At 38.1% G+C, this 13,302-nt stretch overlaps 1 protein-coding gene across 4 annotated transcripts in view; it reads left to right on the top strand.

Moving 5' to 3' along the window:
* Positions 1-13,302, top strand: part of SYNE2 (spectrin repeat containing nuclear envelope protein 2) — a 319,436-nt gene that overhangs the window by 79,800 nt on the left and 226,334 nt on the right. For all 4 annotated transcript variants that reach the window (XM_070750996.1, XM_070751014.1, XM_070751005.1 and 1 more), the window contains exons 20-26: positions 1,783-1,917; positions 3,479-3,634; positions 5,066-5,283; positions 5,949-6,012; positions 8,531-8,649; positions 10,067-10,190; positions 12,750-12,886. In XM_070750996.1, coding sequence (XP_070607097.1) covers positions 1,783-1,917; positions 3,479-3,634; positions 5,066-5,283; positions 5,949-6,012; positions 8,531-8,649; positions 10,067-10,190; positions 12,750-12,886 — 953 coding nt within the window. The remainder of the gene's footprint in view (positions 1-1,782; positions 1,918-3,478; positions 3,635-5,065; positions 5,284-5,948; positions 6,013-8,530; positions 8,650-10,066; positions 10,191-12,749; positions 12,887-13,302) is intronic.

Genomic DNA, 13,302 nt, shown 5'->3' on the forward strand with positions numbered 1-13,302 from the left:
ATCATCATAGCATTAATAATCTCCAATTCATATGTATAGACACTGCTGTCCCCAAATAATATAATGTATTAACTTGCATCTTATAATTCAGTAAAACAATATTTTCTTCTTTTTAAAAAAAGGAAAAAGCAGTGCCTGTCCTTTCCCCATTTTCCTTCTGTTTTTGATTGTTAAAGTAATAGAAATATTGTAAAGTAATAGAAATATTGTAAAGTAGATGAAATAATTGATTTATCACTTATATCTTTTATGTACACTGAGAGTTTATGCACCAAAAACAAATTCCTTGTGTATCCAATCACTTTTGGCCAATAAAGAATTCTGTTCTGTTCTGTTCCGTTCCGTTCCGTTCCGTTCCGTTCCGTTCCATTCCATTCCATTCCATTCTATTCTATTCTATTCTATTCTATTCTATATAACTGTATGATGGCATGTCCTCTAAGGATGTAGCTTTTTGTTAGGAAGCTGCAACTAATATTTGTAAATAAATATATTTGAGTGTTTAACTTAGGAATCCAGTAGGCCATACTTGCTGGTCTTGTCTAGTAAAGTTTGTGGAGCTGAAATCAGCACAGGGCAGAATGGAGATACAGTGATCCCCCGGGTATCACGATCCCGATCATTGCGAACGGGCTAAATCGCGATTTTTCAACCCGGAAGTCAAAACAACATCTGCGCATGCGCACACTTTTTTTCTATGGGCACGCATGCGTAGATGGCGCCGGGCAGATCAGCTGCTTGGCGGCTTCCCTGGGTCTTCCCTCTCTTGCTGGTGGGAGGGCGAGCGGCGGGCATCAGCGAGGAGTTTCCCCAACGCTCACGCAAACTCCTCGCTGCCGCTCGCCTGCCCTTCGCCCTCCCACGCCGTTCGCTCGTGCCACTTCCCAGCTGAGTCCTGAAGCGAATTGGCTTCAGGACTCAGCTGGGAAGCGGCGCGAGCGAACGGCTCGCCCGCCGCCTGCCTGCCCGCGCGCCCGCCCGCGGCTCGCCCGCCCTTCGCCTGCCCACGCCGTTCGCTCGCGCCGCTTCCCAGCTGAGTCCTGAAGCGAATTCGCTTCAGGACTCAGCTGGGAAGCGGCGCGAGCGAGCGGCGTGGGCGGGCGAAGGGCGGGCGAGCGGCAGCGAGGAGTTTGCGTGGGCTTTGGGGAAACCCCAGCGCCGCTTCCCAGCTGAGTCGGCTCCTCGCTAGCGCTGTGGAAGTAAAAACACCATCTGCGCATGCGCAGATTGTGTTTTTACTTCCGCAGCGCTACTTCGCGAAAACCTGATCATTGCTAGGGGTCCTGGAACGGAACCCTCGCAATGATTGGGGGATCACTGTACTTGTCATTTTCCTATGCAGTGCCCCAGTTATATCAAAGATCTAGTGGGAAGGGATAGTAACAGGGCTTCAGACTAATGAGACTAGAGAACCTAGGAAAGATACACAAACCAGGTCTGTGATGGGCCCTATCTTTATGTTAAGGCTACAAAAGCTATTCAGTGAATTATGTCTTAGGGCCTGACTGTGTTTCTCAACCTTGGCAACTTTAAAATGTGCGGACTTCAACTCCCAGAATTCCCCAAGCCAGCAAGAATGCACATTAAATTAAATCTTGTCCTGTCAGTGGTTTCAAATATGTTAATTCAAAGGCTGTCCCTCCATGTCCAGCAAACCTTCTTTTTAATCTGTAATTCCACCGGAATGGGGAAGACCCTTATATCACCTAGGCATGTATCTACTTTGGGGCAGGGGTGCTGTTTTGATTATCATTCCGTAATTTCTATGTCATTTTCTTCCAGGAGGCTTTTAGCATCTTGGATACTAACATTCTTAGCAAGTTTTTGAAAGCAGCAGAACAACAGAAAAGCATTTTATCGGCTCATGAAAAGGCACTGGTGGAGGAAAGGAGCAAAGATGTTTGTGAGAGATGGGAGGTGAGAAAATGTGCTTGGAAATAGATATTTTAATCAAGAAGAAGCCACTTGAACATTTAATATTTACATGAAATGTTTGCCGGATTTTTTTTCCTTTTTGTTGCAGCATGACTGATATAATGGTGAGAATTATTAGCTGTATCCAAAGAGACCTAGGCTGAAGACATGTCTCAATACATTACTTCCACTAAATAATGATGGACAAGTTACTATTATGTGGTTACCAGAACTTTTTCCATACTGCAGTAACTTTATAGAGTAGCTGGGGGGCGGGGGTAAGGGCGGAAAGAGAGGTAAACTGAGTGGTCTAGTAGCAGCCCAACTTGCATGAATGTCGAGCCAGCTCATGCACGGACACACAGCTTGACTTATGTGAGAGACGCACATGCACACAAATGTTTGCCAGCCTGCTGCTTTCACAAGTTGAGTTGTATGTGCATGCATGCTGGCCAGCCACTCGCAAGGCCCAATTATGAATAGGCCATGACCCATTAACGGGCCGTCCCAGGGGATGTGAGTCTGTTGCACATCTAGATCTAGATGCAAATTCTTGTGGCTCTCCATTACTGCTACAACTTCTTCATTTGAGGGATTTTGACTGGTATCAAGAATGCATTCTTTTTGCTGATTTTCCATTCAGTGCAAGGATTTTGAAGTGCATTTCCAAGAGATTCATTGAAAGCATATGTAGGTTTATGCATCATGTAAAAAGGGGCTGATACATGCTTGGCAGAAGTTTAAGACAGAGCCTTTTCAGTGACTGCTCCCAAATTTTATTTATTTCTTTAATTTCTGTGGCACCTATCTCCCCTGCAAGATGACTCTGTGTGGCTTACAGGTTATTACAAATTTTTCAATGTTTCTTGAAAGATTGGTCCCTTTGTGTTATGAAACAGACAGTGAGCTCTTAGGATCCAATCATGGCCAGTCACCGGAACCAGAAGTTTAGTCTTCCAAGCTTCTGGACTCCTGCTGGAGCCCAGGGAACTTCTCTCTACCAGAATGAGCTCTTTCAGCTAATTTATTTTTCTCTTCTATATTTTCATCTGTTGTTTTTCATGTAATCATGTCTTAACTTGCTTCCATTATCAACAAAATTGTAAATAGAGTTGACATATGCACAGTATATAAACGTTGGATAAATATCGCTTGTGATATGGTTGTATTGATAGTTTGCTATAGTTTTCTCTGTGTTTTATTTGTTCACTTGATTTTTGTCATGGATTTTATTTTTAATCACTGTAGACATTTGTAATAAAAGGAAGTGTCTAAATATACCAAACAAATAGGTAGAGGAGGATTTTGTGAACCCTTCTATATTATCTCTCTGTCTTCTCTACATAGCCTCTGCATGAACTAATCTTTTAATTACAACTTCATTCTTTTATGTTTATTTTACTGTTAACTGCCTTGAGTGGAAACTCAGGAAGATTATAATGAATATAGCTTGCAGGATTATTCTGAAGCTAAAATGTTATTCTGATCTTAGAACAAGATTTGGATGTAAAATACTTCTTTGCTGCTTAAAGTGAATATTTGCATTTGGCCATCTCTTTCGCAGGCTGCTCGCTGTGAAATCATGTCCTATATTCACCTGAAATTGAAAACCGAAAGAGAGAAGTTTAATAAGACTTTTTCAAATCTCAATAAGCAGATAAATAAAGAGAAGAAACTGCTCAATGCTGGGAAAACCAAAGGGCTTATTGAGGAGCATGAGGTACCATATAAAACTGGCATTCTCTTTTGTTTCTCACTCATTTTTTTAATTTTACAAGCCACCATGTAATACTGTGGTTCTCAACCTTTCTAATGCTGCAACCCCTTAATACAGTTCCTCATATTGGCTAGCGCCAATTCTCCCAACAGAGCTTTAAGCTGATTGGCAGGAAGATCAGAGGGACACCCTCACTGTACATGCCTGATTGATTGGATTGTAAAAATACAAGAACAAGGGGACACAATTTGAAGTTAGTTGGGGGAAAGATCAAAAGCAACGTGAGAAAATATTATTTTACTGAAAGAGTAGTAGATCCTTGGAACAAACTTCCAGCAGACGTGGTTGGTAAATCCACAGTAACTGAATTTAAACATGCCTGGGATAAACATATATCCATTGTAAGATAAAATACAGGAAATAGTATAAGGGCAGACTAGATGGGCCATGAGGTCTTTTTCTGCCGTCAGTCTTCTATGTTTCTATATGTTCCAAGGCGCCAGAATGGAAGCTTTAGTTCCTAACACCATGGGAAATTTGTCTTTTCCCATGGTCTCAGGCAACCCCTTTGCAACCGTCGTTCAATCCCCAAAGGGATCCCGACCCCCAGGTTGAGAACCACTGATGTAATGGGTCAGAATTACAATTTTGGTTCTCCGGTATTTCAATGCCATGACAGATTTCCTTTGACTCTGTTTCCTGACATCATTGTCACTGGGAGAGACCAAGATCCCAAACTGGAATTGTCTGCTGGGAAATAATGTAAAACGGATTGATGCTGTAGTGTAATGATGCAATGATGAATTTATTAAGATGGTTAGCTGCATGTCCCAATGTGAAATAATTATAACCTGCTAGTTCAGGAGGATCTATAGAACTGTGCCAAAAGTGTGCATATTCTGCCTATCTAATAGTAAGTAAGGATATTATTTTAATCCAAAATTGTATCTGTGAACTAAATTACTGGTGAACAGTAATTGGATAAATATTCTGATCCTTTTAGTTCTTTCTCTGTTATTTGACTATCCAGTGCTTTGGATTTTCCCCCCTAAAAAGTGCCTTGGAGCATTTCCCTTTTTTGAAATGTGACAGACATGTTATATTTACCTTGCTGCATACTCCAAGGCACCTTTGAATATTGAATATGAAGCACTGTATGGTCTGGTCATTTAATGGAGCAAAGAGCTCAACTTCACATCAACAATGACAATTGAATATCTTTTAATAGGTCAGCTCCTCTGGTTTCTGAGTTTCAGCAGACATTCCTTATCCATAGTGTTACCATAGCCCTCATGCTTCAAGAATATGATTGATTAGGTTAGGTTTAAATGTGTTTGTGGGACTGCCATTAAGAGTTTGATGGGACGAGTGCAGGTGATTTCAATTGTTGGTTAATAAGGACCTGGATGTATCTGCATTTCTGTATCCATTTAGGCCTTCTTTTCTCAGCAAGGCAGCCTGGGTGAGCTTAACACTTGCTTACAAGCTTTGAAAACAATGAGTGATAAAATAACCAAAGTGGAAAAGGAGTCCAAAATAAAACTGCCAATTGCAGAATATGAGCAAAAGAAAAAAGAACTTCAAAAATGTGCAGCAACTATTTACAATGAACTGGTATCTAGGACTGGCGATGACCATCCTTCTGAGAAAGGGTGGGTATTTTCAATAATTAGTGTAGAACTGTGGCATGGAGGCACTTATAGTTGGTTTAACATAAAATAAAACTGCTTTCGTGAGAGATTCTTAACTATTTCACACCTTTGACTGTCCCTCATTTCATGGCTGGAGTAATGGATTTCATTATGCTGTAAATTAAAACCAGACATTTTGCAGAAAGTTAGTGTGGTAAGCTATTTTGAGGAAGAAGCTTATAGCTCACCATTATGTGTGAATCGGTCCTGAAATTAAAGTAGTTTTTCTGAAAGTGGGACATGGGGTGGGGGCAAAAAAAGAATAAGAACAGCAGTGGGGTGATTTTATGTTACCAGCTCCAACCATTTTTTACATGCATTCTGTCCCAAAAAGGACAGAACTTATAGCACAATGTTGTAATGTTGTTTTCCTCATTGCAATGAAAATAGCAAGTTCCCGCAGATGCTACTGTTTACGATATACAAACAGAATATGTCAAATTTTAATTCCAAGGAAGAGCCAGGATGGAGATGAGAGGGAGAGAAGACAAGAAATGAAGTTTGGGAAACTTTGAATTATTTTCTCAGTAGTGTTAAATAGAATTGGTATGGTGCTTTTATTTTTTTCAGTGTTAAGATGTATTTTTCGTTGCTTTGCTCTGATGTTATTTCATTTAAAAATTCAGAGAGTTTATACCTGCATTAGTCAATGAAGAGAAGGTATCATCTCAGAATCCTGAAGCTGAAAAGGTAAGACTCATATTTTAATGTTCATGTATGTTAAGGGGTATGCAGAACCCCTGAGTTATCAAGGACATGCACAGAGAAAAACGTGGGATTCCAGCAAATATCCAGGAGATATGAGTAATAATTCAGTCATACAAAACCAGATATATTAAAGTTCAATTAGCGTTTACTTTTTCAGAAATGCACAGTCACGTTTAACAGTCCAATCATACACATTCAAATCAATCAATATCTCTTAATACAATATTACAAGCCTGTCTTTGTCTTACATAGCAGACAATGCATTATAGCTTACAAAGTACTTCAAACTATCATCAAACACACAGAGCTTACTACATCAGTCACAGTGAATCAGCAGAAAAGAACAGAGAAAGTAGAGAAAGAGAATCATGCTTTCTGGCTCCCTTTTATGGCAACCTGCAACACTACCTCTTAAAGCTATAGTACTTCAATACAAACTAACATTCATTGTTAGCTTGTTTAGTCTTCGGAGAGGCGGCATACAAATCTAATTATTATTATTAATAATAATAATAATAATAATAATAATAATAATAATAACAACATTAATAATATTGCAAACCCAACTGTTTTGTACATAGTACTAACAATGTAGATCAGCCTTCCCTAATCCAAAACTGAGTTTGGGAAGTTGCATTCCAACTGGTTGATGAAGACTGATGTATGTAGATAAACATTTGTCGATCAATGCCTATTTGCTATTATGTGACAGCCTGAAAAATAGCCTTGCATGGATCACAGAGCCACATATTAGAAACTTGAAATTCATAAGATGCTGTAGAATTTGCCCTAGATTTTTCTCCATTGGTGATTATAAGGTCTGCTTAGTATATTCATGCTATGAATTCATTAATTCCTTTTGATACTAAGGCTTTTAATACAAATTATTTTTTTTAAATATATTTTTATTTTAATTTTCACCCATAACCCTCTCCCTCCCTTCCCTCTGTTCTTTCTTATTCATAGCCCCAGCCAGGTCAGAGTTCTAGACAATTTCTTCTTTATGTCTTCATTGGCCTTATCCTTTTCCACCCATGCAAAATAAAGTTTCCATTTTTTTCTTATCCTTTCAGCTTTTTCATCCCGTGAACAGTTCAGTGAGATAACATGAGTTATTTCCATTTGTGCTTGTTCAAATATATAATCATTCCATTGTTATAGTGTCCATTTACTTTTATCCTTCCATCCATATACTACAGTTGCATGAGCAGCTTTTATCATAGTCCTTAGTACTTCTTTTCCTCTTCTTATTCTTTTTTTAATACAAATTGTTATCCTATAATAAGCAGCTACCCTGCATCCTCCTCGGATACAAGCAATCTGTTGCATCACTTCTACATCATCACCTACTGACTTTTACCTTGAGTTCTAACTCCTTGGGCTTTCAGAATGGAGCTGGTTAAGCCATTCTTTCTCAGCTGTAGCAGCTTGAAGTCCCCACATCTTCAAGTTGCCAAGATTCAGAAACACTGGGCTTAGCAGATGCAGGTTTTTTGCCTAAAAGTTCCCTTTCACTGACATAGATGTTTTGCTTGGACATATCAGACCAGTTGGATGGCACATGGATACAGCTGGCTATGGGGACAGTGAGTGGAGTGAAAAGGCAGTGAAAGTCAGAGGCATACCTTACAGGTGGATCTTCAACACCATTGCCTCATAGCATTACAATTCAGATGACATAAATTGCCATGAAATTTCATCCTTTGCATGCAAAGTCTGCTGCACCAAGGACTTTCATATAAAGGCGTTCCTGTATTGCAACTTTTTAAAAGAAGCAGAAAAAAGTTATTAGAATCCTTCCTGAAATCAGGCATAGGTTATTCCCCTGGACAGCTTTGGAATTCCATGTCTGAATAAATCTAATTTAAAAATACCTTGGAAGTTCCCATTAGTATTCATTTTGAATAAAAATATATAGCCAAAATATATAGGCAAATTTACTTATTCTACCTAGTCATTTGTTTATTCTGTCTAAAAGAAATTGTGAGGAATAGTATTTGCCACTTTTACTGTTCTGACTAGTAAACCAGGGAGCAAATTTCAGATGCTTATTTGAACATTCAGATTGATTTAAAAACTACCTTCTATAAGCATTTTTGATCTGTATTCTGCAAAGCATATATTTTCTAGTCTGAGCACATTTTACTATTTTACCATCCCTAATACATAGGAAAAAAATTACTGTGATAAGTACATTTGGCTTTAGATATGGGTGAATGCAGTCTTTATGCAAATAGAAATTTCCTTTTTATCAACATGAATAGGAAAACATAAATGTTCCAAATTTTCACATAAAATATCCTGAATTAGGATCTGTGAAAATAATTTTCCTTGTGGCTTTATAACATTCAGTCTTTTTAAGCAAAGTCTTTAATTGGGGGTAGGTGGGTGTGTGAGATTTTTTTATAAGGAAAATTAACAAGGTTTCATTCCATTGAATCTACATATTTTATGGATATTATATATTACAATTATTTAACTATTTTGGTTATATTTTTAGGACTCAGAAGATGTTTCTTGTATAAATTTGGAACCAGGAAAGGAATTTCAAAATGGCAGACACCATGCAGAAAAGTTGGAAAGTGATGGAGACTTGGCCTTAAAAAAATTAAAAGAAAGGTATATTTCAGTGTAAAATATTGAATGACAAGAAATAGGCATTTACCAGAAATAGTTGAAATAAATTTGCAAACCTCCTTTAAAAAAAAAAAGCTGAATCTTCAAACTGGTTTACCTTGTTTTTAATCTGTCGGATTCCAGTCCTATAATTATTATGTAGGGTAACATTGCTCTTCCTCAATTTTTTTCTCTTTGAGTCTGAATAATTATTTTAGATTTCACCATCATTTGGTCTTGAAATAGCTAAGGGCTGTTCCAATTGAGTGCCTTGCTTTATCTCTCTTTGGGAACTCAGCCTCAGAAATCAGATCTCTCTTGGTTGGATTTGCTTACTTACATGTTGAACATTTAGTTTAAGAACATGCTTCTTTTTGTGCATGGGTTTTGTGGCCTCTGGCCAGAAAATAAAACATAAAACATTTTTAAAAACTCCAATTCATTTAGGACAGTGATTTTCAACCTTTTTTGAGCCGCGGCACATTTTTTTACATTTACAAAACCATGGGGCACATGGGGGGGGGGCGCTAAAAAAGTTTGGACAAAAAAAATCCCTCTTCCTCCCTTTCGCTCTATTTCTCTCTCCCTCCCTCTTTCTCTCCCTTCCTCTTTTTTCTCTCTCTCTCCATCCCTCTTTCTCTCTTCCTTCCTCTTTTTTGCTCTCTTTCTCTCTCCCTCCTCACCTCCCTCTTTCTCTCTCTCTTACTCTCTCTCTCTCTCTTGCTCTCTTTCTTTCTCTCTCTTGTACTCTTTTTCTTTCTCTCTCTCTCTTTCTTTCTTTCTTCTCTCTCTTTTTCTCTCTCTCTTGTTTTCTTTTTCTCTCTCTTGCTTGCTTGCTTTCTCTCTCTCTTGTTCTTTCTCTCTCTCTCTCTTTCTTTCTTTCTTTCTTTCTCTCTCTGAGCTTCGCGGCACACCTGACCATGTCTCACGGCACACTAGTGTGCCACGGCACACTGGTTGAAAAACACTGATTTAGGATACACAAGTAAGAAGATTTTTTAAATAAATCAAGATGGCTGATAGAAGAAATGAGAAAGTAAAGCAGGGGTGAAATTCATCAGGTCCTGGCAGGATCTGGAGAATCGATAGTGAAATTTTGAGTAGTTTGAAGAATCAGTAAATGCCACCTCTGGCTGGCCCCAGAGTCGGGTGGGATTGGAGATTTTGCAATATCCTTCCCCCACGACTGGGGAGGGAATGGGGATTTGCAGTATCCTTCCCCTGCCATGCCCATCAAGCCACACCCACAGAACGGTAGGAAAATCTTTTGAATTTCAACCCTGAAATAAAGTAATAGGAAACAAACAGTTGTCTTATTTCATGAAGATGAGGAGGAGAAGGCAGCTATAGAAGAAACCAGAATGTTGTTTTCATGTCCAATTTGGCACAATATTACTAATGATATCATGTTTTCTCTTAGCTATGACATAGCAAGACATAATCTGAAGCTTCACCTAAGGATTATCAGGGAGACTATAGCTCCGTCTTTAATTGATGATGTGAGAAACGTTTCTTCCATTCAGAAGAAATTGCAAATACTGGAAGTAAGTGTTCAGATGCTTTCCTAGATTGTCTATTAAATCAGAGTCCCTCAGACATTTAGCACAAGTGACTATGTTTGAAATTTTGAGAGAATATAATGGGCGTGTTCATAAAATGGTTAATAGGTAAGGTGGAGCCAGTTGCAAAATATTTGTAAACCAGAGGACAAACAACAGCCTACCTTATAACTTATCTCCATTTGAGTCTCTGACCATGACTTGGGGGCACAGAGAAAGTCAGTTTTGGTGTTAATATAAGATTCTGCTTGAAGCTGATGCTTTGGTTTATATCCTGTTATTTTCATATTAATTTAACTTTTTTTTAAAAAAAATTAAACTGGTAAGGCATGAGGCTTGACTGATTGCAAAGAATATCATGATGCAATTCGCTGCACATAAGCACAATGTCAAGCAAAGCCATTTTAGTTGGGGTCTTTGGCCTACTACACGTTATAGTATTTTAATGGGCATTGCTTACTGTGGGAATATGGAAAGGGGAATTGCAGGAGGGCTGTCTGTATGTAGCCATAACAAATTCTTTCTAAATAGTCAAGGTCATCCTTTGTATTCGCACTCCTGCACCTGCACTGAAGGAGATGGGTGGATTCTTGCCAGGGTGGCTGTTAAAGATTGGTCCACGTGATGGACCTGGGGGTGTCAGGACAAGGGTTTGATCTTTCAACTGGTGGAGAAAACCTGGGGACCTCAGATTCGGGGTTCTCCCAGATGTGCCAACATGGCTCTCTTAATAATTTGGAATTTTGAGGAGTACTTTGCCTCTGACAATTTTCAATGCTATTTGGAACCGTGATACCCAAAACATTATCTTGGGGTATTATGCAGACAGGTGTTTAATTTGGCAGTAAAAAACAAATGGATTCTAATAAGTCACCCATGAAACAGCTCGCAAAACAAACATAATGCAGGACATGTTACATAACACATCTTCTTATGAAAGATTATATTTTGCCATCCTTAACTGTTTCTTGGGATCTAGCAGTGGCTAACACAAGAGTTTGAATAATACCTTGTCTAGGGGCATCTTTTCAATTTTAATAGGGTTAGCATTAGAAGTTATTGATCATTCCTTAGGTTCTTATCCAGAGAAATTGACAAATGAATTAAATTTAAAAATTAAATTTATAGAAACATAGAAACATAGGAGATTGGTGGCAGAAAAAAACCTCATGGTCTACCTAGTCTGCCCTTATACTATTTCCTATATTTTATCTTAGGATGGATATATTTTTATCCCAGGCATGTTTAAATTCAGTTACTGTGGATTTACCAACCACGTCTGCTGGAAGTTTGTTCCAAGGATCTACTACTCTTTCAGTAAAATAATATTTTCTCATGTTGCTTCTGATCTTTCCCCCAACTAACCTCAGATTGTGCCCCTTTGTTCTTGTGTTCACTTTCCTATTAAAAACACTTCCCTCTTGAACCTTATTTAACCTTTTAACATATTAAGTCTTTCCTGATAAGGCCTTCCACCATTTTTGTAGCCCGTCTTTGCACCCGTTCAATTTTATCAATATCTTTTTGTAGGTGAGGTCTCCAGAACTGAACACAGTACCCCAAATGTGGTCTCACCAGCGCTCTATACAGCAGGATCACAATCTCTCTTCCTGCTTGTTATACCTCTAGCTATGCAGCCAAGCATTCTACTTGCTTTCCCTACCGCCCGACCGCACTGTTCACCCATTTTGAGACTGTCAGAAATCACTGCCCCTAAATCCTTATCTTCTGAAGTTTTTGCTAACACAAAACTGCCAATACAATACTCAGATTGAGGATTCCTTTTGTCCAAGTGCATTATTTTACATTTGGAAACATTACACTGTAGTTTCCATTGCTTTGACCACTTATCTAGTAAAGCTAAATCATTTGCCATAATACAGACACCTCCAGGAATATCAACAATTTATTATTAAAATGAAATTATTTTTAATTATTACATTAATTAATATTTTAATGGGAATTTATATTAATGTATCATGTTTCCCCACAATTAAGACCCTGTCATATTTTTTTGGACCCCGAAATAAGTGCTTGGCTTTATTTTTGGGGATGTCTCATTATTTGGGGGTGCGTGGAACAAGACGGGTCTTCTCTTGTCATCTTACCTGATTTTCAGCTCTGTCTCCCTAGAGGAAATGGCTGCTCATGCGGTTAAATATTTTTGGGAGAGTCTTATTTTTGGGGGAGGGTTTATTTTCAGAAGGGGACTTATTTTCGGAGTAACACAGTATTATAACCAATAGATGAATTGCTTGTGCTTTGTCTCAGTTAACACACTATGGTAAACTGTAGGAAAAGGCATAGTTGAACATTGTTTCTGTGTTTCTGTTTATAAATCTGACAATGTTCTTAAAAAACTATTTAAAAAATTATAATTTTATAATTTTTTATAATTATAATTATAAAAAATCATACGCCACTAATATTGTGTTTAGATCTGACAATGTTCTTAAAAATTATATTAAAAATATAACTTTATAATTTTATAAATTATAATTATAAAAAATTATACGCCACTAATATTTATACATTTTATTTCAGGCTTTAGATAGTAAAGGTGATTCTTCCTGGAAACTGTTTGATTCTGCGGCTTCACAGTTAGTGAAGTTCTCATGCGAGATGGACTTGGAAGATTTGCACAAAGAATGGGATGAGCTCCAGTTTGCTTTAGATAAAAGGTACAGTTGGCAAATTAAAATTTGAAGAAGCAGTGGACTAATTGACTGGACATAAGGGAAGCACACATAGATTTTGTCTTCAAGAAAATCAGTGATGCCCTGTTCTGAACTAGTCTGACTTATCAGATGGTGTGAGAGATGGGGAAAGTTAGTTTAGCTTGCAGATTGCCTCTTAAGTATTCAGCTGTTCATGTGAAGAGGGGATGGCTTGTACTCCTTATGGACTGAGACCACAGAAAGTGAGAAGAAGTTATAATGCACAATCTGGATTGATTTCTAGGATGGTCTCATTTTTTTTAAAAAAAAGTCATACTCATCTAGTCTGGAAAGGGAACAACAGAGATTCTCCAAAAGTGAAGATAACAAAGATGTGTTCAAGCTGCCCCATCATTATGAACTTTTAAAGGAAGTCATAG

Source organism: Erythrolamprus reginae, chromosome 1 (assembly GCF_031021105.1).
Source record: "Erythrolamprus reginae isolate rEryReg1 chromosome 1, rEryReg1.hap1, whole genome shotgun sequence".
In the NCBI taxonomy this organism is placed as follows: domain Eukaryota; kingdom Metazoa; phylum Chordata; class Lepidosauria; order Squamata; family Dipsadidae; genus Erythrolamprus; species Erythrolamprus reginae.